Source organism: Mirounga angustirostris, unplaced genomic scaffold, assembly GCF_029215605.1.
Source record: "Mirounga angustirostris isolate CCGP_5_RB_7025 unplaced genomic scaffold, mMirAng1.0.hap1 SCAF_12, whole genome shotgun sequence".
NCBI classification, from domain to species: Eukaryota; Metazoa; Chordata; class Mammalia; order Carnivora; family Phocidae; genus Mirounga; species Mirounga angustirostris.
Genome location: NW_026991720.1, coordinates 7373908 through 7400938, shown reverse-complemented (window position 1 = coordinate 7400938; position 27031 = coordinate 7373908). Strand labels below are relative to the sequence as shown.

The 27031-nt window shown below is 49.6% G+C and overlaps 2 protein-coding genes and 1 long non-coding RNA gene across 18 annotated transcripts in view; 2 read left to right on the top strand and 1 right to left on the bottom strand.

Moving 5' to 3' along the window:
- The window catches only part of CUL1 (cullin 1), a 101939-nt gene extending 99300 nt beyond the window's left edge, over positions 1-2639 (top strand). For all 4 annotated transcript variants that reach the window (XM_064575799.1, XM_064575798.1, XM_064575797.1 and 1 more), the window contains 3 exons: positions 463-568; positions 984-1097; positions 2102-2639. In XM_064575799.1, the coding sequence (XP_064431869.1) occupies positions 463-568; positions 984-1097; positions 2102-2182 (301 nt within the window). In that variant the 3' untranslated portion in view covers positions 2183-2639. The remainder of the gene's footprint in view (positions 1-462; positions 569-983; positions 1098-2101) is intronic.
- A 3904-nt stretch (positions 2640-6543) lies between these two features.
- The window catches only part of EZH2 (enhancer of zeste 2 polycomb repressive complex 2 subunit), a 67005-nt gene continuing 46517 nt past the window's right edge, over positions 6544-27031 (bottom strand). For 12 of the 13 annotated variants that reach the window (XM_064575809.1, XM_064575801.1, XM_064575804.1 and 9 more), the window contains 12 exons: positions 18090-18181; positions 16487-16727; positions 15473-15642; positions 15005-15099; positions 13819-13859; positions 13364-13489; positions 12527-12705; positions 11234-11329; positions 10486-10567; positions 9721-9801; positions 9485-9569; positions 6544-6873 (listed from right to left, as the gene is read on the bottom strand). In XM_064575809.1, coding sequence (XP_064431879.1) covers positions 6813-6873; positions 9485-9569; positions 9721-9801; positions 10486-10567; positions 11234-11329; positions 12527-12705; positions 13364-13489; positions 13819-13859; positions 15005-15099; positions 15473-15642; positions 16487-16727; positions 18090-18181 — 1349 coding nt within the window. In that variant the 3' untranslated portion in view covers positions 6544-6812. Of the gene's footprint in view, positions 6874-9484; positions 9570-9720; positions 9802-10485; positions 10568-11233; positions 11330-11396; positions 11533-12526; positions 12706-13363; positions 13490-13818; positions 13860-15004; positions 15100-15472; positions 15643-16486; positions 16728-18089; positions 18182-27031 lie in introns of those variants that run through there. The other variant, XM_064575812.1, reaches the window with a different exon arrangement.
- On the top strand, positions 6790-15345 carry LOC135362228 (uncharacterized). The gene is made up of 5 exons (XR_010406706.1): positions 6790-6915; positions 7345-9952; positions 10160-10398; positions 11275-11491; positions 11590-15345. It is a non-coding gene; the product is annotated as an uncharacterized LOC135362228 (long non-coding RNA).

Sequence of the window (27031 nt, the reverse complement as noted above, 5' to 3'; positions counted from 1 at the left end):
CTAAGTAGGGGCTTCTAGACCACAGACTCCTGTCCCTGTGTCCGTTCCCCCCGCCCCCCATCTGCAACGGGGCTGCAGGCGGAGGCCGGGCGTGGCGAGGGGCGGCCCCAGCACCCGGCCGGGGTTCCGTCTGAGGATCCTAGATTCTCCTCCACTCAACCCCATCTCAGGTGTTGGTGGTTTCTGCATTTGGCAGGCGGCTCCCTAAACGGCTCCGCGAGAAAGGTTGGACTTCTGTGTCCGAGTGACTTGATTTTATTTCATTTGACCAAATTTGGGAGAGCAGAGGAAGGCGCTGAGTCTCCCGTGACGCACGTGTCCTGTCCCTGGCTGGGTGGGAGGCCGCGTGCCCTCTGCCCTGCTCTTGGGGAGCGGGGGCTTCTTACAGAGTGAAAACGGAAGGACGCCTTCGGCGCCCGTCTTTGGAAACAACAGTGATTGGTTTCCTTCATGTCTTGACAGTAAGAAGTTAAGGGTTAACATCAACGTGCCGATGAAAACCGAACAGAAGCAGGAGCAAGAAACCACACACAAAAATATCGAGGAAGACCGCAAACTGCTGATTCAGGTGACTCTGGGCCCGCGTCGGGTGGTGCCCCTCGCGGAGGTGGCCGATCGAAGCCGGGCTCACATTGCGTGTGGGTCGGGGTGGCCGCCAGGCTGGCAGCGGCTTCTGACTGGGGCAGGGAAATGGACGAGCCGGGGCCAGGGGGTCACGGTGAGGTGGCCTCTGTGGCTCTGAGGACTGAGTGTTTTCTCGTTTCTGAAGTGCTCTGTACTTGGGCAAAATCATTAGATCAGACCAAAACACACTGATGTTTCTTACGTTCGAGCTGAAACATCGTATCCTGCCATGTGCTTGTTAGCGTTTATGAAATCACGGTCCTCTGCGGAGGGACAGCAGCCTGTTGGCTAGTGGTCCAGGGTGTCGAAGGGCGGCTCTAACAGTGGGACGTCCTGGTTTCCCCCCTTGGGTGGCGCAGGCGGCCATCGTGAGGATCATGAAGATGAGGAAGGTCCTCAAGCACCAGCAGCTGCTTGGAGAAGTTCTCACTCAGCTGTCCTCGAGATTCAAACCGCGGGTCCCAGTGATTAAGGTACACGAATCACCCAGCAGAAGCACGCCGTTTCTTACGTTAGAAGAGAAAAGGTGTAACAAAAACTAGATTGAAGGAACTCGCTTATTCATACGTACCAGGTTTCTACATAAGAAAATAAGCTTAATTTTTAAGCCTTTTTATTGACCTCTACATCTACAGAGCCGTGCACAAATCCTAAGTGTTCGGTTTGCTGATTTTCCCAAAGTAAATACACTTGTACAACCAAGACCCAAATCAAGAGGTTAGAAGGTGACCAGCATTCCAGAAGCTTCCCCCTTGCTGCCTCCTAGCCAGTAGCTCTGCTCCCGTAGAATCCCCTCCGGCCTGTCTGTAGCCCCCCACAGCAGTGCTGCCTCCCTCGGAGCTCGGTGTAACCGGCTTCTAGAGAGTTCCCGCTCTGCTGTGTCCGCCGAGGATGCGCTCCTCGGCCCGTTTGGGGGTGATCGCCTGGGCCGTAGTTGGTCCGCGGTGTGTGCACCTTCGCTGCTGGATGGTCCTCCCCCGCGTGAGCCGACCGCAGCTCTGGGCGATGGCTACCTGCCTCGGTCTAGTGGGCTGTCGGAAATAGAAACCCGGCGGCTCTCTGAGACCACGTGGCCGAACAGCAGCCGGTGCGGAGCCCCCGAGGGCGGCAGCTGAGCGGTGACTCCCCGGCAGGCGGGAGGCCCCCTCTACCCCCTGGGGTCGCGTGTAGCCGGGAGCTGGCGGCTGGTGCGGCGCCTGGCCCAGTGGCTGGGGTGTGGGGAGGCCTGGAGGGACACAGGCCCCTCTCAGCGGGGACTTTGACGGGATGGGCACTTTCCCATTCTGGAAAGCAAGGTCTTGGCCGCCCGGGAAGGAAAGCCGCGTGCTGAAGGGGCGCAGGGGATGAAGTCGCTCCCTGACTGAGCTCTCGGGGGCGGGGGGGAGCGTCCCTGCTGAGGGTGGCCAGCTCTGTTCCGCTAACAAACGTGTTTTTCTTCCCCTTTCGCTACCTCTCCCTTTTTTAAAATAATGCCCAGAAATGCATTGACATTCTGATCGAGAAAGAATATTTGGAGCGAGTTGACGGTGAAAAGGACACCTACAGTTACTTGGCTTAACCCTTCTAGAAGGGTCTGACTGTGCGACCCACAGCAAATAGTTCCTGGTGGAGAGAACAACTCAAGTTCATAGCAGCCAGCCTGCCACCATCTGGACCTCCCTTTTTAAAACTGAGACCGAGACTCCCCAGCAGCTGGTCTCAGGTGTACATCAGAACTGCTCAGGATTGATACATTTCAAGTCTGTAAATATGGACGCCAACGCCATTTAACCTAATTTAAGAACAGAGGGGACTCGAGGCTCCCCTGCTGAGGGCTGCATGCTACTGCATTTAAATCAATCCATCGGCTACGGGGTTAACCGCTGTCGTCCTTGGCAGCTTTACAGCGTTGGCAGCACTTTGAGAGCAAGGCTAATGGACCCACGTGTAATCTGCTATGAAAAACCATTTGTATAGTGTGTTTCATTTTTTAATGTGTGAAAATAAAGAAAATTAAAGGATTTCTGTACAAGTCGCATTTGGTGGTGTTTTAAGTTTTACTAATTCCTACATATAAGTAAAAGCTGTAATGATTGTGCAGATTTATAATCCCATGTCTTCCTGTAGAAAAGGCTGCATTCTTCAGACTGAAAATGTTTTTTGCACCTTAAAACCGTAAGCCCCCTCGTCTCTCCCCACACGCTCCTGCGTCTCTCTGGGACTTGCTGGAAGCGTGTTGCTCCTCTTGGCCACTCGGGAGGACTGGCCTCTCGCGGGGAGTGCCCCCTTTCCTGGGTGGGGGCCACGGGGAGAGGAGGGGGCTTGGTGCCGGCTCCCTGCCTCTCCGCCGCCCTGTCCCCACGGCCACAGGCCCCCATGCGTGCTCACGCCCGCCTCCGCTTCCGACAGTGGTTCGCACACGCGGGCGACAGTTGAGGACGAGCACATCCACTCCTCCTGGTAAGACAGCGCCTCGGCCCTGGCCCGAGGACAGCGGCGAGACCCCCGCCTCCCACTGCTGACGGGCCAGCAGCCGGGGCGGGGGTCGTGGGGGCCCGAGCTCCAAGCCGCGCTGCACAGGCTGGGCCACGTGCTAGCGAGCCCCTTTTGCAGTCACCTGCTGGCCAGGGGACAGAAGGGAACGGAGGTGGTGGCAGAGACTCTTGTCCGCGGCCCAGCTTCCTCCAGGGACAGGAGCACCTGCACCTCCACCTGTGCCCTGATCAGTGACACGTGGAAGACGCAGAAGTGCAGTTCCCCCCGTTTCTTGGAAGCTTTGGCACCTGCAGGTTTGTTTAAATCGGATAAAAACAACGGTAATAGCGTTCATGTCACAGCTTCCGGTTTTACAAAGATTCCCACCGTAAAGAGAAAGCAGGGGTGCCCGGGGCTCCCCACGCATGCTGGCCTTGCCCCCCCCACATCCTCTCAGCGCTTGTGTCCTTCTGTCGAAGGTGGGAGAGACTTCCTGAGACCGGGCCGGGGTCTCGAAGCCGTCCCGGATGGAGAAGGGACCCCGGGGTACACGGCAGGACACGCAGCCGGCGAGCGGGTGAGTCAGGCGGCCCTCCCACGAGCTCACCCCGTCCCCGTCCCCGTCCCCCTCACGCTCGGTAAAGGGCCACTGCACGGGTGTAGAAAGAAAAACTCCGTGCGTTTTGCCTTTCTTCCCCAAACTGCCCACGTCTGGCAAAATGAGGTGCCTCCGAATGCCAGCCACGAAAACCGAGGTCCCACGCGGGCCGACGAACCACAGGTCTCTTCCCAGGTCCCCAGGGGCCTGCGGCGCGCGGTCCCCGTGCAGAGGCTAAGCCGGAGGGGGAGAGCGCGGGCTGCCGGTTGACGGACCACCACCACCAGGCTGCAGGCCGTGGAGGCCGGGGCCTGAGGGGCCGGGTTCCTCTCACCCAGGGAGGACACCTGCCCGGTAGGACCTTAGTCAGCAGTCGCTGAGGGTACCAGGCTCTCCGCGCGGGGCCGCTGTCAGACGGGCCTGTGTAGACAGGTGCCCAAGCACCTGTCAGCGGCTTTGCGGGAAAGCAGCCGGGAACACTACCGTTCAGGCCCCGGGTGGCTCGGGTAAGGGGACAACAGTGGGTAGAGGAACAAGGGCACCTGCAATTTAAAATATTCCCATTGACTGGCCTGTCTCCTTGCTGAACACTGGTATCTAATTTTCCTTTGAAAGAAATCAGGATTTCTGCGATCCCTGAATTGAGTCCCCCTTTTAATTTTTTTTTTTTTTTAGAAATCACAGTAACTTGGCTGGTTGGGTGACTTGCTTTTGTTCCCTGAACCTCACCTCATGCACCTGTCCAGTGGCAGACCAAACGTACTTGCCCTCACAGGTGAGTGTGGACGTTTCTTAAGCCGCCTTCCTGGAGGGACAGGTCACATCAAAGGCTCTGCCCACCGGATCTGTTGGACCACTTCTCGAATCCTGTCCCAACGGGGGGCTGAAGTGTACGCATTTTCAGCTCTTTCCAGTAAAAGCCCAAAGCTCCTAAAATGATCAACAGAATACTGAAGTTCTTTGAAAATGTTCACCGTCAGGAACCTTTCGTGATGACCTGCGTACACGTTTAAATTACACAAGGTGTGAGTTCACACGCAGCTGTGGGGACAGGGGCAGTTGCCGCGCGTCGGCGGAAGCCAGGACTTGGCGTCACTGAATGGCTATGGCTACTGTGAAGGTTGGAGATTGAATACACCAAGAAAATATTGGAAGATAATTAAGCAGCTTCTAGATGGATGCTTATAGTTTGCGTTTTTGTAAGAAACTACCGATTGAAAATAATGTTGCCAAGCAGAATGTTCTCAGTGCCCTCAGATCTGCCTGTGGCTTGGTCTGTGGATGTTGAGACCGTCATTACAGCCCTGGGTCACCTGCCTGTGGTTCTTTATGACCAGTGGCAGCACAGAAATTGGCCAGCAGGGCAACCTTGTCAGGCTGTGGCCATCCATCCAAAATGAACAAGGTAGGATATTCCTAAACTATCGAAACACATCTTTATCCTGGTGCAGTACTTGACTCCTAGATTCGTCCTCCTTAGCCCTAGATTTTCTGTTGGGAAATAAGCACCAGGCTCACACACAGTCACCTCCCAGTGGAGGGGAAGGGGGACACTCTATTTTTGAATTTAGCCTTTCCCCCCTCCATTTTGGCTTTAATTGGGTGTTTGAATACTTTGTATGCCAAGCTCTGTGGCCCACCCCTGCCGCTTTATAAATAAAGGAAAATCGAAAGCAGGCCAGATGTGATTCAGGATGCCCTTTGTCACGTGTGATTGGGTCGGAGAATCTGTGTTCACCGTGAATAGGACACTGGAGAGGTGCTCTTCAAATCCGGGTACAGAAAGCTTGCTGTGAGGTGCTCAAAATGACTGTTCTCCGTGAAAATTTGTACTTTGTCTGGAGGATGCATGTGGGTCTCTGGTGTCCTGAGCGAACAGGACCTCCGGGACTCAAGGATCCACCCCCAGCTGTTGACACCGGGGGACAGGCTGGGAGCGGTCAACAGTAGAAAAACCGGGGCTAGAAGCAGCTCCGCATCCGGAGATCCCGTGGGGCAGGTCATCAGCTGCCCGAGAGCGAATAAATGGGCCGCAACCATGTCGAATGCCGAGGGCGGGACGTACCAGCGCGGGCGAGCCCCGTAGGTGCCCTCCGTGGGTCAGCAGCGGCCCGCTGAGCATATGGCGCCGACTCGGGGCGGGGAAGACAGCGGTCTGTCCCCATGTCCTGCAAGACCGAACAGCCGAGAAGAGCAGAGCAGCACACACGAGATGGGCGTCCGAGGCCAGGCCTTCTCGTTGCCAGAGCGAAATGGCAGTTAACTTTATTTTAGGACTGGCATTGCCACGGCGGATGCATCAATGCAGCAGAGACCAGAGTCTTGTCCGTGTTTGTGTAACTGGGAAGGTAGGTTTTATTTATACGTTTCACATTAAGTATTACCACGTTATGTAACCCCAGGCTGGTGAAAGCTGTCAATCCAGCCGTGACGCTCGAGTTGGGGGAGGGGGGGTCTGAATCTTTTCTTCAAGAAAGAAAAGGAGTTTGGTCCTACCATCCCCTTCCTTAGGCGGGAAAGGTTTCTGAGCGCCTGAGTCCAGACCTTCCACGGAGTTCAGAGCTGTAGCCGGCGGGTCCGGCTGCGATTGGCCACGTGGAGAACGAGGCTCACAGGCTTCGTCCCTGACGGGCAGCTTTCACTTACTACCAGGCAATGCTGGTGTTGACAAATTATCAATTATACACATCATGTATCTTCTATATATGCCATAAATATGTATTCTATGTTTGTTGCTATTACCTATGAACAAGGACTTTGCCCCGCGGTGTTCGAGCGCCCAGCAGCCAGGGGGGAGTGCTCTCCTCGCCGCGCTGAGCCGCGGTCCTGGGAATGGACAGACCGGTACCAACGACCCAACACCAGGAGGAAGTTCAAGTATTCTTTATTCAAAGTTGAAAAATGTACCATACTGCATTATTGCAAAAATTCACTGGTACAAAACACTCTGCAGCTGGTGAGAAGGCAATAAAAAGTTGATTTTTAAACTCATTACTATAAATTATTCTTACAGTACTTTGCAAATTCAGAATTTCAAACTGCATTTTATTTCTCTAAATTGCCCACAGTACTCGAGGTTCCTGAAGCTAAGGCAGCTGTTCCAGAAAGGAGGAGGGGAAGGAGGAGGTAGCAGACGTCAAGGGATTTCCATTTCTCTTTCGATGCCCACGTACTTGAGGGCGTCAGCCTGGCTGTATCTGAAACGGCACGAGAAAGGCATGAGCCGGCGTCCAGCCCAGGTGAGCGTTCCCCCCGGCCGGCCTGCTTCGCGTCGGGAGCGCGCCCCGCATCTCCGCCCGCCCGCAGCTGGGGCACCCGCTCGAGGCCAGCTGAGACCTGGACAGGCCCGTTCGCACAACCCTTCCCCGGCTTCTGCCCCTCGGGCCCCGACACGCTGCTTTGGAAGGCGGCTGATGTGGCCGGGACCATGACCCCGGCTGCCGCACACGGGGAAGCCGTGACCTCGCCCTGCAGGAGGGGGGCTTCCTCGGCTCCGGGCGGGGTGGTCTCCAGCTCGCCTGCCATCGTGCGGCAGGTGCCATGAAGAGTGGCTACACGTGGCCTCGTTCTCAGTCCTCAAAACTTAAGCTTCTTAAGGGGACAACTAGTCAGCCACAAAGTCCTCTGCTTGCATCTAAATATACGTTCTTGTCAACTCACCCCCCCAGACTACCCTGCCAGCCTGACGCTTGTGAGGTCCAGGGGGGCCGCGTGTCCTCCGCACCCTGACAGCAAGCACGACTTCCCACAGGAAGGACCCAGACGCCGACCAGGTAGGGGATGAGCCAGCCATGTCTTGGCCGTGAAAGTACTAAACGGGCAGGCTGTAGGAAGTACTTAAGCAGTTAAAGAGACTACGCTGCCGCCCGAACCCCAGTACGGCCTGGAATCCGCGAGCTCGCTGCGCAGCCGGACGGGACCGCCGTCACCAGCGGGCTCAAACGCGGGCTGCCTGCGTTCCTTCCCCACACGGGCAGACCGCATGGCGTTGCCTCGCAAATACATCCCCACCGACCCACCCACCGAGGGTCTGCGGCAGCCCTGCCTCCAGCGAGTCTGCTGGTTCCATTTTTCCAACGGCATTTGCTCACTTTGTGTTTCTAGGTGAGATTTTGGTAATTCTCACAGTATTTCCAATGTTTCCATTATTGTTACATGTGCTACGGTGATCTGTGATCGGGGACCGTGGATGTTACTACTGTGATTGGGGTGCACGAACCGCATCCACAGGGGCTGATGGAGGTGACGGAGAAACGGCATGTGCGTTTTGACTGCTCCACCGACCGGCTGTCACCCCCCTGCCTCCCTAGTCCCCGGTTAATAACCCTACAGTGGCCTCTGGGTGCTCAAGTGAAGGAGGAGTCGCAGGTCTCCCTTTAAATCAAAAACGAGAACCCATGAAGCTCAGGGAGGAAGGCATGTTGAAAAGCCAGATACGCCGGAAGCTAGACCTCTTCCGCCAGTGAGCCAAGTCATCAATGCAAAGGAAAAGGTCTCGAAGGAAATTAAAAGTGCTACTCCAGGGACGCCCAGCTGGGTCGGTTGCAAAAGCGTGTGACCCTTGGTCTTGGAGTCGTTAGCTGGAGCCCCACGTTGGGTGTAGAAGATTGATAAAAAAAAAAGTGCTACTTCGGTGAACACGAGAATGCTAAGAAAGCGAAACAGCCTCACTGCTGGCCTGGGGACAGGGACAGTGGTCTGGACAGGAGACCACCCCGGCCACACATCCCCTTACGCCCAAGCCCAATCCAGAGCCAGGCCCGCACTCCCCTCCGCTCCGGGGCGGCCGAGAGGGGAGACGCGCACCGGGACACCTGACGCGGGCGGAGGCCGGCTCCGTAGCCAGGAGCGCGCGGAAGCGGCCAGTTTTCCAGAAGGTCGAGCTGAGCTGAGCGACGAAGGAGGCCGCGCGAAAGCCCGGATGCTCCGCGCCGGCGGAGCGGCCCTCTCTCCGGAGAAGACCAGCCGGGCCCTCCCCAGCCGCCGAGGACAAGGCAGCGCCGGCGGCCCAGCTCCGCGGGACAGGCCGCCCTCTCGCGAGGGGCCAGCGCGGCCGGTGACCTGCCCTCGACGCCGGCGCTCGGGGCCCTTCTGAAAACCCTCGGGTGCCCAAGGACGAGGCTAAGCGCGCTCGGCCCGTGCGCTCGAGCCGAGGAGAAGAGGACGAGGAGCGCGGCCTGACGCGGGCACCGACGGGCCGCACGCTCGGGACAAACGGGACCGGCCGAGCACGGGGGTTCCCGAGTCCCCTCCCTGTCCGGGGGGACGAAGGACCCGGCGCGTGACAGCAGCTCGGCTGATGCGGCGGCGGCGGGGCCCGAGAGCACCGACCCCCCTTCCGAAGGCAGCTGTCCTGGGGGGGAAAGGCGCCCGCCGCGGAGGGCGAGCCGTCGGTGCGGGGAACTGCACGGGTGTCCGGGGAACCCGCGCGGCCGCGCCGGCCTCCAGCGCCCAGCACCCGGGGGGGGGGGGGGGGGCGGGGGGGGGGACTCAGGGGCCGCCAGCGCCGCCCCCACCCTCCACCGGCAGGAAGATTAGCATTCACTTTACTGCAGTGGTCGGGCACCGAACCCGCAATATCCGAGCTCTGCCTGCCTTTCAAAAATCACCATTACTTGTGTGGTGGGAACTACGTTACCAAGAAAGTACACCTAAATGCCCACCGCTGCCCCTGACAAATAATGACCAGGAGCAAATCCCTCTAAGAATAGAAGATCCGACAAAGAGAGAAGAGACAGCCCTTGTCCACAGCTCAGACTTCAGGAAGATAAAGCCCTCAGGTCACACCAGAAATATGCTCTTACCAACCTGTAATCAAAAAACAGCTCTTCACCCGTCTGGATGGCTCTCTTAGCAAAAATCCCTATCCTGTGATCGCCGTTCACCATCATAACTGGAACGAGAAACACACTGGTGTGAGTCGCGTGAAGACAGGCCCCGGGAGCGCCCGACCCGCGCACACCAGCATGTGTCCCAGGGCCACTCCAGTCCAGCACTGGTGTGCAAGAGCTTCTCTTGGGAATCCTGGCTCCATTAGCACCTACCTTTTGCATAGCAGTTTGGATTTACTGAATGATTTGCAAAACGGATTTTGTTACCCTTGCGGGTTGCATCCACCACAAAATCTAAAGAGAGAGAAAATAAGCATCATCAAGTGAACCGTTTCAGGCCTAGTTCTGCACACATGAAGTCATTACAGTTCCAGAGACGCTCCTGGCTCTCGTTCTTCAGGGCTTGCCTTTACAAAACACGGAATCGAAATGCCTAACTTCACAGGTAAGCATTTCACGTTTAAAATTACTTTTTTTCATTCTTCTCTCTGTGGAACACGTTCACAAAAAGAACTTCTGCTCCATGTCCCAGCTGAGTTACTCTGAGGCTGGGGGTCAAGCACAACACCCTCCCCCCGTAGCAACACCTACTGCAACCTGATGTCCTCTAGCCGAGATCATCATCTAAAAACCTGCTTCCTTACTCTCACAGCCTTCGAGAACACCCAGGGAAGTCCAGGAAAGGCTGCCCAATTCAGCGCTCCAGCCCCTTCCCCGGTCAGTTGGGAGCACTCATGACAGAGGCGGGGGCCAAGCGGACCCCAGGCCCAGGTCGTCGGCAGCAAACCCGCAGCAAGCTCCGAGCCGTCCGGTCCAGCCTGGTGGGCTTGCGAACACACAGCCCGTTCCGAAGCCTGTGGCAAGGCGTAAGGGATCCCCGGCGCCCGTAAGGTGAAGGTGGAGCCCCCCTCCCCCGCCACCTTCACGTCCAGACTCCAACCAGCGGAGGGCTCCCGCATGGCCTCAGGTCAAACATACCATTGTTTAAGTTGAACAGAAAGCTGCACATGTATTTATCATACACTTTCCCTCTTCTGTCTGCTTCATCTTGAGAAATAATCTAAAAAGGAAGGCAGAGGATAAGATTGTTTGGGATTAGGTGATCGAGACCGGCAGGCGCACACACACAAGCTCCTCAGGAGAATCTGAGACCTTCATGAGGAACCCCAACCACCGTCCCTGCAGCTGGTCTCAGGCTGCGTGCTGGTATTTAGAACCAGGATCTTTTAAGGACTTCAACTCACTGAAATAACATTTCCACATCAAAAGGATGCAGAAAGTGATTAACAAAAAAGTCTTTTCACTGAAGAAAAAATACAAACTGGTTGGGTTAATTGCAAAATGAAGCCAGCCTGATGGTTTTTCCCTAACTCTACAAGTAAAAAGGCATATGATTAATGACACTGTCATTTCTAGATCCTTATCAATTAGGCTGTGGATTAAGTAGGGCAGACTCCACAGCACAAAGCTCTTGTTCCCCACCTTGTCCCTAGATGATAAATGCCAAATGTGACAAGGACTGAAGCAGTCTATTTACCAAGCAAGCCAAACCCAGAAGCAGGAGTTAAGTCCAAGCTGAAAAGGCATTTTTTATTAATTCACTTCTAATCAAACCCAACAGACTCGTCCAATGACATCAACCCAAAACAAAGTTACCTACGATCCCACACGAATACATGAGACCAGTATACACTAAACTGCCTGAAACTGGTTACTCTTGCCTTACCTCTCCACAGTACTCCGAGATGAATTCATTTTTCTGTACAGGATCTTTGATGAAAATCCCCCAGCCTGCCACATCAGATGGTGCCAGCAATAAATGCTAGAGAAGAAAGCGCACTCAATCGCATCGGCAAAGCGTGCTGACACGTTAACTGCAGGGTGACCCACTGTCCGGCCTCAGCCCCATTCGAAAGCAGCCATTCAACCAGACGCTGTCGGCAGGAGAGCCCTGAGCACCCTGACCGAGGGGCCAGCCTCCCAGGTATTGGAAAACCACGGTTTGCTTTAAAGCAGTATCTGACCCTACCATTAAACAAATGAAACCCAGTTGGTAAAAAAGTATGTTATCTTCTGTTTCAGGAGAAGGTGTGTCAACATCAACAGTTTCTGAAGAGAGAGGAGTTTAAGGACAAGTATGGGGTGAGGGAGAAAGGGGATGGTGAGGACTGAGCGGGGGGGCCCCGGGGACTGTCCCAGCATCACTAGGACGTGAGAACGAAATTAACCTAGAATAAGAAAACCACCTGACCCCTGAACCCATCACAGCCAACACACAGCTGCTGCCAGGACCAGAGTTTCTGGTGGAGGGCACGACTGCCCCGCACGAGATCCCAGTTGCGTCCTATGATGGCTCAGGAACCTAACATGTGAATGTTGTCCGTGTGTCCGTCGTCCACCTCCCCCCCAACCCATGGGCAACACAGGCCATGACCTCAGCAGCAGGGGGTTCAGGGCCAGAAGGCCTGGGCTGGGGTTCATGGTTATAGTTAGGAGGACTAGCAAGCGGACACACACAGCACTTAGAACAGGGCCTGCCCTGTATGACATCATCCTTAGATCTCTAACAGCTAACATTTGAAGAAACCCTGGGTCTACCCTAAAATCAGACCGTGAGCTTCCCCCAAACGATGCTGGCAGGTTCTTCTGCTCGGTCATCACCTTCTCGGGGCTCCAGTTACCGACCCCTGCCTGTACCTCGCAGGCCATAGCTCCGTGGTGGTCCCGGCTGTGTCCTCAAGGTCATTAAAGAAACGGAAAGAAGTGTGCAAAAACCGGGTCTCTGTGTTCTGACGGGCACACCATGTCCTCACACGGAGACTAGAGAACGACTTCTACATACTAGAAAAATCCCTCTCCAGAACCTGGTGCCATTTGGGGCTGGGTCACCTTACACGTAGCAAATGGAAGACTGGCTAAGGGCCCGTAACGCCCCACCTCCCGCCGTCCCATCAGGAAGCCCCGTGGCTTTCACTAAGGGCAGCGGCGCGCGGCCCCGGGGGGGGGGGGGGGTGGTAACCTTCTTTGAGCCGCGCTGGATGCTGCAGTTCTTGCAGGACACGTTCTTGCTGTCCCAGTGGTCGGCGGCGCCGCACGTGAGGCACAGGTCGGGGTCGCACTCGCGCACGGCCAGGTAGCACGGACACTGCTTCGTGTTGCACTGAGCTTTGCAGCGGCAGCCGGGGAAGCGGTTCTGACCTTCGGAAGGACATTCCTCGTCACGTGGAAACCCTGCGGAACCCTCACCGCCGGTCCCCACCGCGTCCCCCCACCCCCGCCCACCCAGACTGAGAGGAAACCCGTGGAGGGACAGGAAGTGAGAGCTGTCCCTTCTGAGAACGGTCACCACTGAGCTTCGGGCTTTCCCTTCGTATTTGGTAGGTGGTACGTGTACTTCAGAGCTGTTTTATTGAGCTGTTTTATTTAGCCTGCCTTCACACCCATTTTATAAGAGCCATGGTTCGTGACCCTTCTGAGGGTCCAGAGTTCTAGACGCTTCCTTGCTTTCCAAGCGGCCTGTGCTGTTTCGTTCAACGTCTCCAGTCACCGTTAGGCTGAATTCTGAGCCCAGCGCACCGACCATTTCCAGCAGCCAGAGGACCTGGGCAGCCATTTCTAGATGCCCTTTACTCTGTGCCAACTCTACTATGATTTAATTTAAACAATCCAATTCCGCCTAACCTGCCCACAGACACACTGGCCACTAGCGCAGAGCCCGTTACGGCGCCCCATAAATCTTTGTAGGATAAATGCATTTCCTAAAATCTTGTTTGGCTTACTAGTTTAAACCGCTGACCAAAAGCCTGTGTAATTCTCATGCAATTCATCAATTCATCAAAACAAAAGAAATACTTACACTCTGAACTACATTGACAAAACTTTTCACAAAAATTTTGTGCTATCACACAAGGGCACGAACTGTCACAAGGCTGCCGTGGATGGTCACAGGGCTGGTAGTTGTAAACGTGGTTGGAGGAGCCGTCTGCGTAAGGACAGATCCAGAGGCGATCAAACACAACGGCCAAGACTATATTCTCCCCGTTACACCTGGCATGCGGCAGCTCTTCCGCGCTGTACTTGTTTACAGAGTGACGGCAGATACTACCTCCCACCCCCACGTGCTTGGCGAGCCCCGAGCACTGTCCCCCCGATCCCAGAGGACTGACTGGAAGTGAATCAGCAGACATCCTCCGTCTCCAGGGCTTTAATGTACAGAAGTCAATTATATCCGAATATCCCAAACACTAATCCAATTACTATTCTTAAACGAGTAGACAAGTTAATGATGAAGTTGAACAGAGAGATGCTAACCCTTTTTCAGCTGTATCTTTCTGCAGTGGGCAGCCCACAACCTGCAAGACACAAGACGTAAGTCACGTTTGTGAAGCCAGGGGCAGATCAACGGAAGCTACTCAGACGGGTCTGCGTGTGCCCCGAACCTGACAGCGCTCCGAATCCAAGGACAGATGACCCTTGAACAATGTGGGGTTTGGGGTGCAAACATCCCACACCATCCAAAATCTGCATGTAAGTTCTGACTCTCCAAAAACTCAGCCTGTGGACCAAAAGCCTTACTGGTAACGGATTGATTAGTACAGATTTTCTATGTCATCCATATTATATACTGTGTTCTTACAATAAAGTAAGCTAGAGAGAAGAAAATATGGGGAAACTCTATTTACAGGACCAGAAAACACATGGAGGTGGCCCCATGTCGTCTGAGGGTCAGCTGTCACCACGCAGGAGCACGGCCGCCTCCCCTCCGGCCCTGGCTTTCTGTGGCGGCCCACGTCTACCTGGGCTCAGCCTGCAATCGTATCGTTTCTCTAATTTCAGGCATCTGTAGCCATTCCACGGAGCTGGATGATCAGAACTCGACCAAGAAACTCAGCTGCATCTACTAAAGCCTAAATTCCTATGGCAAAAACTAGGTTCGCTCTTCCAGTTCTAAATGAAGTCGGTCCCGCCTTTCCTAAAGGGAACGTGAGCATGTGCGCGGTCGAAGTGTAGTCCTCTGCCCCTTACCCAACTATGCTGCTCTCCCGAGACCAGGGGGGCAGGAGGAAAGAGCGGACCCGCACGGTTTCGGGCCCTGCACTTCCGAAGGCAGTCCGCCTGAAAAGCCTCCCTGCGCTCCTCCCTGGCACGAGCCTCTGTGGACGGTGACCTTCACCAGGCCGCAAGCACCCCCGCACACGGACACCAGTCAGGCTGCTAGACTAAAGCCGGCTCCGCGCCGTCAGCCGTCGAGATTCCGGCCCAGGGCCACATCCTCGGTCCATCTCCGAGCAGGGGAGCCTTTCCTGCAGAAGCCACTAACTAGGTTTCCTTAATGAAAACGCAGCACTGGTGCCCGTCACTTTGAAGACGCCCCCCACACCCCGAGTCGACTGCACGCTGCTGTGCTCTTAAGAGGAAGCTGAGCGAGCACCTACGCCGACCCGACCCCGCCGCAGAAGCGCCCCGGTGACCCTCGGCCGGCCGCACACAGGCTTACCGGTGTTTCCTCTTCTTCTTCCTCGGCGGGGTGTCCACATCCTCGGCCGGGGCCGGAGCTATGATACTCGATTCTTTGACGCGAAACTCATACACCTGACAAGAGGCAGAGTCACAGGGCCCTGAGCGCCGTGCGTGAGACTCGCCCGCACCAGACACCTCTCCGGCTCGGCGCAGGCGCTGCCACGGGCCGAGGACACAGCGGGAAGCGCACGCTGACCCGACCCTCGTGCGGGGAGAGCGGCCGCCACCACGCTCTGGATAAGAGGCGCAAGGCTAGCCTCCAGTCTTCCTGGCTTGGTAGATCCACTCCCCGAAATACCTCAAGTCGGAAGGATCGTTTTTCTCAGTGAAAAACGAGATGAACAGGAGCTGGAGGATAACCACGAATGGTCTTCTGTTTGGACAGTGACGACTTGGTTTCCCTCTATCTCAAGTTCCTGAACAGTATTTTATCAGACGTGCTTACCTGTCGACAAGTTTTGGTCCCAATGAGCCTAGCAATGGCACAGAAATTGTCATAATATGTGCCGATGAGGACCCTGAACATCGAGGCCTCAGCACCACTCCACTCCACGTTCTCCGGAGGCTCAATGTTGGGCTTCATCTTTATTGGCGTTTGACACCGAGAATTCGCTTCTAGAAAACCAAAGTTAAGCACTGGTCAAAAAATGACAATTGGAAAACAGTATTAAGAAGTAAAACCACGGGGCCTGGGTAGCTCAGTTGGTTGAATGTCTGCCTTCAGCTCAGGTCATGATCCCAGAGTCCCGGGATCGAGCCCTGCGTCGGGCTCCCTGCTCTGTGGGGAGTCTGCTTGTCCCTCTGTCCCTCCCCTCCACTTATGCTCTTTCTTTCTCAAATAAATGAATAAAATAAAGTAAAACTCAGGTTGTGCTTAAGAAAAAAGCAGGAAGTGAACCATCTTGAGAATAAACAATCAAGCCTCCCATGGAACACAAGGTTGGGCTGCCTTTAACACAACCTTCCGAAGTACAAGCTGAGGGGTGGCAGCCTGGCTCAGAGAAGCACGTGGCTCTCAATCTCAGGGTCTTGAGTTCATGCCCCGCATTGGGTGTAAGCTTACTTTAAAACAATGTAAATTGAGGGGGTCTACTGCTGTTACTCATGGTGTAAGTCACAGGCTGAAAGGACAAGGACAAGCCCAGCAGTAGAACACTGGTCGGGAGTGCCCATGGGCTCTCCTAATCAAAACTACCCCAGAAGAGCCACCAGATTAAAGCAAACAATGTCCTGTCCAAGAAGGATGGAGAAAGGACAGCGACACCCCACCTGACAACACATGGGATCGTCAACCTTCCAACAATCGGGCAGGCAGTTCTCACAGGCCCGGGTTGGGGTGCGGGCAGAAATTCCGTTCCACACCCTGAGGAATCTCTGCTCTCAGATTTGTCCTTACGCCAAGAACTAACCCACTGAGTAAAGTGCACGACCCATCCCACACCCTCCATCCAGGTCTTACCGGAGGAGCTGGAAGTCTCGTCCTTTTTCTCCTCCTCCTCTTTATCGTTGTTCTCCCCGCCCGTCTCGGTCCCTGCTTCCCTGTCACTGTCTGTGTCCTTGGACTCCAGCACGTTGATGGTGGGGGTGCTGGGCCGGCTGCTGTTGGTGGGGAGCCTGCCTCTCCTGCGGCCGCCGGGCCGCTTCGGCGGGGTCTTGATCCGCTCCGCGGTGAGGGCGGCAGCGAACTCCTTTGCTCCCTCCTACAAAGTGAAAAATGTACACATCAAGGTCAAGTTCTACAACTCGTTTTGTTAGATGAGAAAAAAAGGATTGCATAAAGCAAGTTAGTCAATAAATATATCACAATATCCATTTTTACAAATCATTTCCATATCTAGATGCTCTTGGCTTTCTATCTGCTTTTGATAGTTCAAAACTTTCAGAAAGGTACATATACGTTCTCTTTGTGCTACAGGGGATGAAATTAGACAATTCTATGAGCTTGCAAACTATATAAAGTGATTGTAATAAGTTAAAACATAATATAATAATATAAAAAATGTATGAACTTTTATGCGAAGAATCATACCTAATGTGCATCCAGAGTCATACTTTCCTATTTCAGGCTTTCTTAAGATACCTCTCTCCGATAATATTTAAAGTACACAAGAAGCATATAAAACAGAGAAACATGCCAGACTCTGTCACTTCCTTACTACTAAAACATCCCATTTTTTTCCAGTGAGGGATGTACAGCCCCCAGAAGATGTGAAAGGAGCCTGAGGAGCAAGGCTGCGAGCATTACATTCTGCATCAGCAAGTCCAGTAATCCAGTCTTAGAGAGTATGAAACAACAGTAAGATCACGGATTACAGAGAGACCACAGAAACATCTTCGATGAGCCAAATAAAATTCTGCCTTTACAGAGTATTATAAACTAGTGCTCAAGAGTTCCACCTTTAGTGGCAGGAGAAGGGAGAAGTTTGAGAGCAACCAGCAGTTCCACACTTCATTCTATAAAAACCAAATTGCTTAAAAATAGGATACCTTCTGCAGGTGCCATTCAATGAATCTTCTGTCCAAAATCCAACAGGCAATATATACCCATTTAGTTCCTAGGTAGGAGTGGCTTGGTTCAAAGAGGGGAAATGGTAAAAATAAGATAGTACCCGTGAAAAACAACTTTCCTACCTCATATTCTCCTAAACCCTTACCTTTTCTCCATCATTTAAAAAAACAAAACCTGTGGGACCGACCACCTGACTCAAACGACCATGGGTCTAAGACTCGAGAAGGGCTACGCTAAGGAAGGCTCACCGAGCTTCTGGGGCTTAGGGGGCTACCTGTGCTTCTCACGCTCATAAACGTGGGGGCAGGTGTAAGAGTCCTTGATCCTAAAGGCCTCAGAAGGTTGCTGAAGGGATTAACACAGACAGGCATAGAGTCATACGAGATTCGCGAAGGACTAGAACGTGCAGTACGTAGCGGCTGGGAAGGAACCCGCACGGGTGAGCATCCCTGCCCAGTACACGGCCAAGTACGGGAGCAACAGTACCACGCTGCCTGCAGTCCGCCAGCAAGACTCCTCCAGTGCCCTCTGATCGGGCAGCGCGTGAGCTTACCAAGTGCTGGTAACACTGCGGGCCACACGGTTTGTTGTCTAGAGCCGTCTCTGTGTTCTTCCGCTTGTAAGTATTGGGTGTTGCATGAAAAGCTGCAAAATAAACATAAAATATCCAAATATAACTATATTTACTTTTTCATTTCCACCGTTTCAAATGGAAAAAGTCACTTAATACGTTACAAACTTGCCAAAGTATTATTTCCATGACAGAACTTTCCTTCAAGCTCCTACTGAATCATCTCCACATATTCTCCTCGACTCTCCCCTGGAACACTGCCACTCCTCCCCACCAACCCCTAACCAGGGAGGAAACAGTAAATTCTGAAATAATTTGTGATTCCCTATTTTTCTTCTTACAAGTATAATTGATGCACATAACTCTAAAGTCTGATTATGAACATTTATTTAGTCTTTAATATTTCCAGAGAAACTGATACATCCCCTCTACAAGGAAATCAGATTTCCTATTTTGACCAAAAGAATTCCAACATCTACAATTTCTTGATTTCCAAATGAAGTTCAACAATCGGCTTGTCAAAATGGAGAAAAATAGGACAGCACTTGTTAAATAACTAGTTTTTTAAAATAAAGAGGATGGGATGCCTGGGTGGCTCAGTCAGTTAAAGCAGCCGACTCTTGGGGCGCCTGGGTGGCTCAGTTGGTTAAGCGGCTGCCTTCGGCTCAGGTCACGATCCCGGGGTCCTGGGATCGAGCCCCGCATCGGGCTCCCTGCTCCACAGGAAGCTTGCTTCTCCCTCTCCCTCTGCCTGCCTCTCTGCCTACTTGTGCTCTATCTCTGTCAAATAAATAAATAAAATCTTTAAAAATAATAATAAATAAAATTAAAAAAATAATAAAGCAGCCGACTCTTGGTTTTGGCTCAGGTCATGATCTCAGGGTCATAAGATCGAGCCCCGCATCGGGCTCCCTGCTCAGCGGAGAGTCTGCTTCCCTCCCTCGCCCTCTGCCTTCCCCCCTGCTTGTGCATGCTGTCTCTCTAAAATAAATAAATCTTCAAAAATAAAGAGGACAAGGGCGTCTGGCTAGCTCAGTTGGAAGAGCATGCAGCGTTCAAACCCCATGTTAGGTGTAGGGATTAAATAAATAAACTTTTAAATAAAAGGACAGCCTCAGACTACTGAAATTCAGTTTCTTCAGATCAGACACAATTCAGGAATCTAGTGAGAGCTTGTAGTCAGCACCCTTCTCCAGGAAACACGTGGTCACATAAAACAGGTTCTAGAAAGAAGTGTTTGAAACTTGAAATCCCCAAATAATGTGATAACAAGGATTCAAATTCTAGTACAAGGGCAAACTAAACATGAACACACAGCAGTGAAAACTTGCAGAAACCCTTGAGAAAGCCTACTTCCAGCTATTAAGGCAAATGCTAGAAATGCCCTGTTTAGAATTACACAAGATGAAAATTATCTTAATTTGGATAAAAGTGACACATTCATGAAACAAACCATTTTAAAAACATCTGTAGGGGCACCTGGGTGGCTCAGTCGGTTAAGCGCCCAACTTGTGATTTCAGCTTAGGTCCTGATCTCATGAGTCATGGGATTGAGCCCCAAGTCAGGCTCTGCACTCAACGTGGAGTCTGTTTTGAGATTCTCTCCCTCTGCCTCTGCCCCTCCCCCAACTCAAGCACATGCTCTCTCCCCCCAAAAACAAATACATTTAAAAAAAAAAAAAAAAAAAAAAGTCTCTAAAAAGCCATACTTCTATCCACAGAACTTAAATGGGAAAGACAGACTGATGAGGGAAATAAGGAAAAAAAGACAAAGGTATGTTTTTTGAAGTAGAAATTCAAGGTTCAAATTCTGTTTCAAGTGTGTGTTAGATTTCCCTGTGAAATGATAGACTGCTACCACAACTAATTTAGCACTGGGTTACATTTTTGAACAGGTGAGGACCCCTAAAATACAAAGTCTGAGCCTATAAAAAGTTAAAGTCATAGCAGCAGCAAGGAATTACACTGATCCAAAAAACAAGATCGTCCTTAACCAGTTAGCAGCACAAACGGAGTGATCTATTTTTGGTAAAATTTGTTTTTAGTGTGGATGTCTCCCCTATTTATATAAAGACTGATGTTCTCGATTTCACCTGATCCAGTGACATACGAAGGCACACACCTGCACAGAGGAGGGGGCAGCCCCACCAGTCCTGGGCGGGGAGACGCCACGGAGACATCAGTCACACAGCACTCAGCAGCCAAGGTCTGGCCATGAAGGAAAAGTTAACACACTAATAATCAAAGGTACTTTATTCTCAAAGGTAAAAAACATTCTTAATTTCACACAGCATTTAGCTCAAGAAAGAGAACTATTCTCCTTACTAGACTTCCCTCAGAATTTCAAACTTCAATTAAGAAAACTAGTTCTTTATTATAAAGAATTCCCTCTTCTAGAAATGTCTTGACTATTTGACATTTTCAAAATACTTAATATTTTCACATAGGCATCTTGAAACGCTAGTATTTCAAATAAGTTATTAAAATATTTTTCAAGCTAAATATAATATGGGCGGAGATTATATAAAATTCCCTGATCAAGAAAATTATTAGGAAATTGAAGCAAGCTGCTTTCTTTAAAACTTTACAAAAAGGAGAGAACATGGAATGTTGGCTTTTGGTTTTGGGGTGGGGTTTTTTTTTTGTAATTTCAAAAGCAACCTATAAAACCTTGATGAAAAATGTGAAGGTTTTCAAAGGTTTCACAGACCGTGCCAGCTCTTCCCTACCCTGTGAGTGAGTCAACTGGCAATTCTAAAAAATGGCTCAAAAATGGCAGACCCTCAGGACCTTCTGATGTTTCACCAAGTAACGATACCCCAAACACAGAACTGAGCAGTCAGAGAATTTCAGAGTTGGGACAACCTCAGCAATCACCTACTTCCAGTGGTGATTTTGCAAGTTAGGAAACAGGACCAAAGAGAAGAGTTTGCGTGGCTAGTTAGATGGCAGGTGTGCTGAGACCCTCATCCAGCAAGCCTGCCCATGGGGCAAGAGAAACCGCCCCTCTCCGTACTACACCACTTCCCTTAAATACTTCTTCAGCTGGTTGTCAAGTGACAAATATGACAGAATCAATGAACACAGATCAGTACAAAGTGTCAGTTTTATCCATTAGCTTCTGCTCAAAGTACTGAGCCTGTCTGCTCTGATTAGAACTTGGTATTAAGAATTCTTATTGAAGGGGCGCCTGGGCGGCTCAGTCCTTAAGCATCTGCCTTCGGCTCAGGTCATGATCCTGGGCTCCTGGGATCGAGTCCCACATGGGGCTCCATGCACAGCAGGAAGCCTGCTTCTCCCTCTCCCTCTGCCTGCTGTGTTCCCTCTCTCACTGTGTCTCTCTGTCAAATAAATAATTAAATCTTTAAAAAAAAAAAAAAGAATTCTTATTGAAGAGGGGCACCTGGGTGCTCAGTCGGTTGAGGGTCCGACTCTTGGTTTTGGCTCAGGTCATGATCTCAGGGTAGTGGGATCGAGCCCCATATGGGGCTCCCCGCTTAGAGGGAAGTCTGCTTGAAGGTACTCTTCCCCCTGACCATTTCCCCACTCATGCATGCTCTCCTCACAAATAAACCTTTAAAAAAAACTTCTTACTGCTCTACTTATAGTTGGAATCACATAAATTCTTGTGCGTATCACAGACGGCAGACTTGTAATACTAAGCACCTTACAAAACGACTGGGTCAATGTTCGGAGCATGGGCTGGTAGTAACAGCAGGTCGCACCGGCAGCTGCCGGTCAAGGCTCCTGTCTTCAAAGCACACAGTAAGAGGCTTTAGGCATTACCTCATTTAATCCCCACAAAATCCCCCAAGTACGAGGATTCTCATCCCCATTTTACAGATGAGAAAAACCGAGATTTAGGGAATCATTCCGGGTGACTTAAAATCCGAGGTTTAAGTCACTCCAATTACATGGCAACTACAAACTCTGTATGTCTGAATTTTAATCATTACACATCTGAAATACTAAAAAAAAGTCAACCATCAACTACAAACTATGGAATACTGTTTCTGAAATTCTTTTTTTTTTTTAAAGATTTTATTTATTTATTTATTCATGAGAGATAGAGAGAGAGAGAGAGAGAGACAGAGGGAGAAGCAGACTCCCAAGGAGCAGGGAGCCCGATGCAGGACTCGATCCCAGGACCCTGAGATCATGACCTGAGCCAAAGGCAGACAGACGCTTAACCATCTGAGCCACCCAGGCGCCCTTGTTTCTGAAATTCTAACCATTAAATGTTAAAAGCTCTACAATAAGCATTAATACAAATTCCAAAAAGAACAGACTTTTTTACATAATATCAGAAATGACAGACAGAACAGGGGTTTATGCTTAAAATGGATTCCTCTGTAGGGCACACAGGTAATAGGAAACCTAGCAAAACATTTATTCCAAGGTTCTACTTTTGATCCTATTTAAGCATATAAAATTTCCCAACCTCAATTTCCCAGCCTGCCTTCCTTCCCTCCCTATCAGAAATGTGTTACCTCTTTATACCCACCCACAGTCAATTCAGGAGCCGACCCTGGTTCCTCTAACAAGTGTCAAAGACAGACCAGGCCGCCCATTTTAGGCTGAGGCTTTTGTAAAGAAATTATGATTCCAAGTTTGCAGAACAACCCGTTTCCAATTTACAGAATGGATCAAGGTCTAAAATTTATTTGGAATATAAAGTGGGATTCATTCCCAAACTAAAGCCATTCATCCTTCAAGGTTCATTAGAACGCACAGGTCCCTCTAATGGAAAAGATCCATGGTCAGATACTGAGCTCTCGCTAAGATGAACTGCCAAACCCCTACCATCAAAGCATCTTCTTTATAGATAAAAATGGTAGACACACCCAACATCTAAATAACCTAGTTATCAGTAAGGCTACCACACAGAAATAATAAGGAATATATAACAACCAAAAAAGGCCCTTTCACCCGTAAGTTTAAAAAATTCTCCCTTAAACAGTGAGTTAAAAAGAAGACATAAAATATTCCTTAAAATTCCTTATAAATAATAGTAATACCAAACATAAGAACCTAAGAGAGGTTGAAACAGTACTCTAGAGACAATTCATTTCATGTTAAAAGCATATATCCAAAAAAAAAGAGAGAGAGAAGAATGGAAACAATGCAAAAATCACATTCATAAAGAGAAAAATAGTAAATCTAATACAGTAGCTGATTCTCTGAGGGGAAAATACACAAAACAGATTCTCAAAATAAACCACCGTTTAAGCTCATCAAGAAAAATGAGAGAATGAAATATTTAAGAAGAATTAGAACACTTAGACCAACTTTATACAAATAAATTTCAAAACCTGAGTGAAATAATATTTCAAAAGTGATCCAGAAGCCAAAAAAAAAAAGTATCTACTAGTACTAATATTACTTAACACTGTACTGAAGATACAAGCCAATGAAATTAGACAAGAAAATAATATCATAAAGACTGGAAAGACAGAAATAACTGCAGATAGTTTACTTACATAGCTCAAAAGCTCTAATAAGAATCCACTGAGAAACTAATATAAGCAGGGACAATTGACAAGGTATCAAGGTATAAAACACACAGGATTTAAAGAGAAAAAGCCAGGTAACAACCCATTAATACCTAGAAATCATTTTAAGAAAGAACGTACAAGAGCTACATGAAGAAAATTTGAGTTTATTAAAGGACACAAAAGGAAACTTGATCATATGGTTACACTTAATCCTCATTTTAAAATGTCAGTTTTCCCTTAGGTAATTAATAAATTTAATGGGATTCCAATAAACATACTACCTAGACTTTTTTTTTTTAATTAGACAAACTAAAGATTCTAAAAGTTACATTAAAAAACAAGCAAGAATAGCCAGAAGATCTCGGAATAAAGCCTCCTGGACAGAAAGACTCAAGGAACAAACGCAAAGGAAAGAGACCCAAGGGCACGTGGTGACGGGAAATGAAGGCGGCGGGTGCAGCAGCGAACGGCAACTTCCCGGGAAATGGTATGGTATGGAAGTAACTCGATGGCCTTGGAGGTGGAGGGGAGGGGTGGACCCAAAATTCTAAGAGAATAAACTCCAGTGACTCAATGTTAGATGCAAAAGAACGAAGCCTTAATCTGAGCACGGTGGATCGGGTTCACTTGCACTTGTGGGAAATGACGCACAGGTTCAGCCAAGGTGGTTCACTGTGCGCTGTTAGCGCGGGAGTCACAAGCAATCCAAATGCTAACCCCTAGGAACCTGTCAGTAAGTTCTCCCGTCTCCCACAGTGGGAAGACTACGCGGCTCTCCAGACAGGAATAATACCTACCAATATTCACTAAGTCAAAACAGGGAAAAGCCTGAAGAGTATAATACCTTTTGAATAGGACAGTCAGAAAAAGAGTATCTTTGCATTTTGCCAGAAAAAACTGACATGAGTGGTGTAAAGAATGAGGTACAAACTCTATGGATGAGGGAAGAAGTAGAAGGGAAAATTCACTGGACACCTTTTAATACATTTTTGAAATGTGTATCATGTGAATGATGATCTGTTTAAACAATGATGACTAAAAACAAGCCAGGTACTGTTTTAAGTATTTTACTCTGTGTAAATTACACAGAGTAACAAATTTAATTCTCACAACCAACAGCTTATGAAGTACTATGTTATTCTCCTCTCACAAAGACAAAAACAAAATTAAAGCACAAAAATAAAATTAAATACATATGTTTAATAATGTCTTTACTGGCTCGGGCGCCTGGGTGGCTCAGTTGGTTAAGCGACTGCCTTCGGCTCAGGTCATGATCCTGGAGTCCCGGGATCGAGTCCCGCATCGGGCTCCCTGCTCGGCAGGGAGTCTGCTTCTCCCTCTGACCCTCCTCCCTCTCATGCTCTCTGTCTCTCATTCTATCTGTCTCAAATAAATAAATAAAATCTTAAAAAATAAATAAATAAATAATGTCTTTACTGGCTCGTTTTACCTAGGAAAAACCTTTAGTGTGTGATATTTTGTCAAAATTAATGGAAAGCGATGAATACCTAGGGAATCTATCAAGGATGAATTATGAAGAGATTGGCTCTAGCGTCCCAAGAAGGAAAAGGGGGGTACAGCAGCTGCTGGACCCACTGCTCCCAAGCGCTACAAGCGAGCGGCCTGCCATTCCACAGAAGCAAACGTCACTAAAGTGAAATAATTATCTATCTTCTTCCCAGCTTGGATAAGGAGATAATTATCAGGTTCAAGGTTCATCAAAATTACTCAAATCTCAAGATCACAATGAAATAACTCATGTAATAATGTTTAAAAGTAGTATCTTACTTCCTGTGATTCATTTGTACAACACAAAAGGTCCAAGAAATGCTGCATCTACGAACAAACTGGAGGGACCATTTCTCAGAGCTCCCACCCAACTGGTTTTGCTATAGTGGTATTTGAAGGCAACTTCTAATATTTTTAATGAAAATTGTACATAGTTTATAAAATGACTGTGTGTAAAGGTGAATTAAATGCAATTCAAGGCAACTATGTCAAGGGCTGTAGGAAGACAACAACTGCCAAGCCCAAGTAAGATATTTGATCTTTGTCCAATGGCTGAAAAAAACCATGGCCGGCATACCAGAGATTACTAAAACTACGAAATCATCGAGATTAGGAAAGTGGTTAACAACAGCAAGGACATGGAAAATATAATAATTCTAAAAATCTACTTCAAATTTTTCTAATTGAAGGTAACTACACCACTAATACCCCCCCCACACACACACACACACTTAAATCATTTCCAGGTCAAGATACGTACCACACAACAAATTATGAGATGCAGCAAAAGTAAGCAGACAGAGCAAAAACTCAAAATGAGACAAGATATAACCGCTTGGACAGGCTAATTAACATTAAGAGGTACCACCAGATAATGAGGGGAAAACTGCTGTAAAAAGACAGCCAGAGGAACTCAAAAGGGCCACTTAGCAAAAGGGAGAACGCCTTCACACAGGTCAGAAGCCCCTAACGGTGTGACCAGGCTACAGACGGTTGCACTAAAATGAATATGGAAGAAGCTAACCTTTATTAAATAAACTCTGCTTAGGAAACCAAGGAGATATCAAATATGTTTTCAAAATATGCGCCTCAAAAGTAGTTGGTGATTTTTAAATTGTGTTTTAAATGCTCCTGTTACCTGGAAAATTTCCTACAAAACCTCATTCCCCAGCAACGTCAGAAAAATAGGGTAGTAGTATACGGGACCTACTTAAATTTCATTAACAACATTTTATTTTTATGCTTTCCCTGTACCCAAATGCAGATTTTTTTTTTTTTTTTTTTTTGAGAGCGAGCGAGCAAGAGTGAGTGTGCACGGAGTTGGGGGGGGGGGGCGGCGAGGAACGGGACACAGACCGAGGGAAAGAGAGAATCTCCAGCAGACTCCCCGCTGAGTGTAGATTCCCAACTCAGGGCTGGATTTCACGACCCTGAGACCATGACCTGAGCCAAAATCGAGAGTCAGATGCATAACCGACTGAGACACCCAGGCTGCCCCCCAAATGCAAGTATTTTTAAAAGTAATTTCCTCAGAGCACCCAAAACAAAACAAAGAAAAACCCACTAAATAGACAAGAACATATATAAGGATCTTTTCAGCCAAGTTCTTATTCAACAAAATCTGTTCATCAATATCGCAGTGTTGCTCTAGGCTATCAGCTAATTCACAGTAATAGCTTTATTACAAAATAACTGCTTGGTTAGCATTTATGGAAAAACCACTGACCTCTATTCCAAAATAGTGGAAGACAGGTGGTTCAAATTAAATATGTGCAAAAGACTTCACAGCAACCCTCAAGCAACAAAGTATAAAAGAACGATACTCTGATCCTAACATATTTTTCAATCATAACTGCCAGATTAAATGATAAATCCTAGTTATAATAAGTGACAACACTTTCCAAGTTGCTTTAAGACATA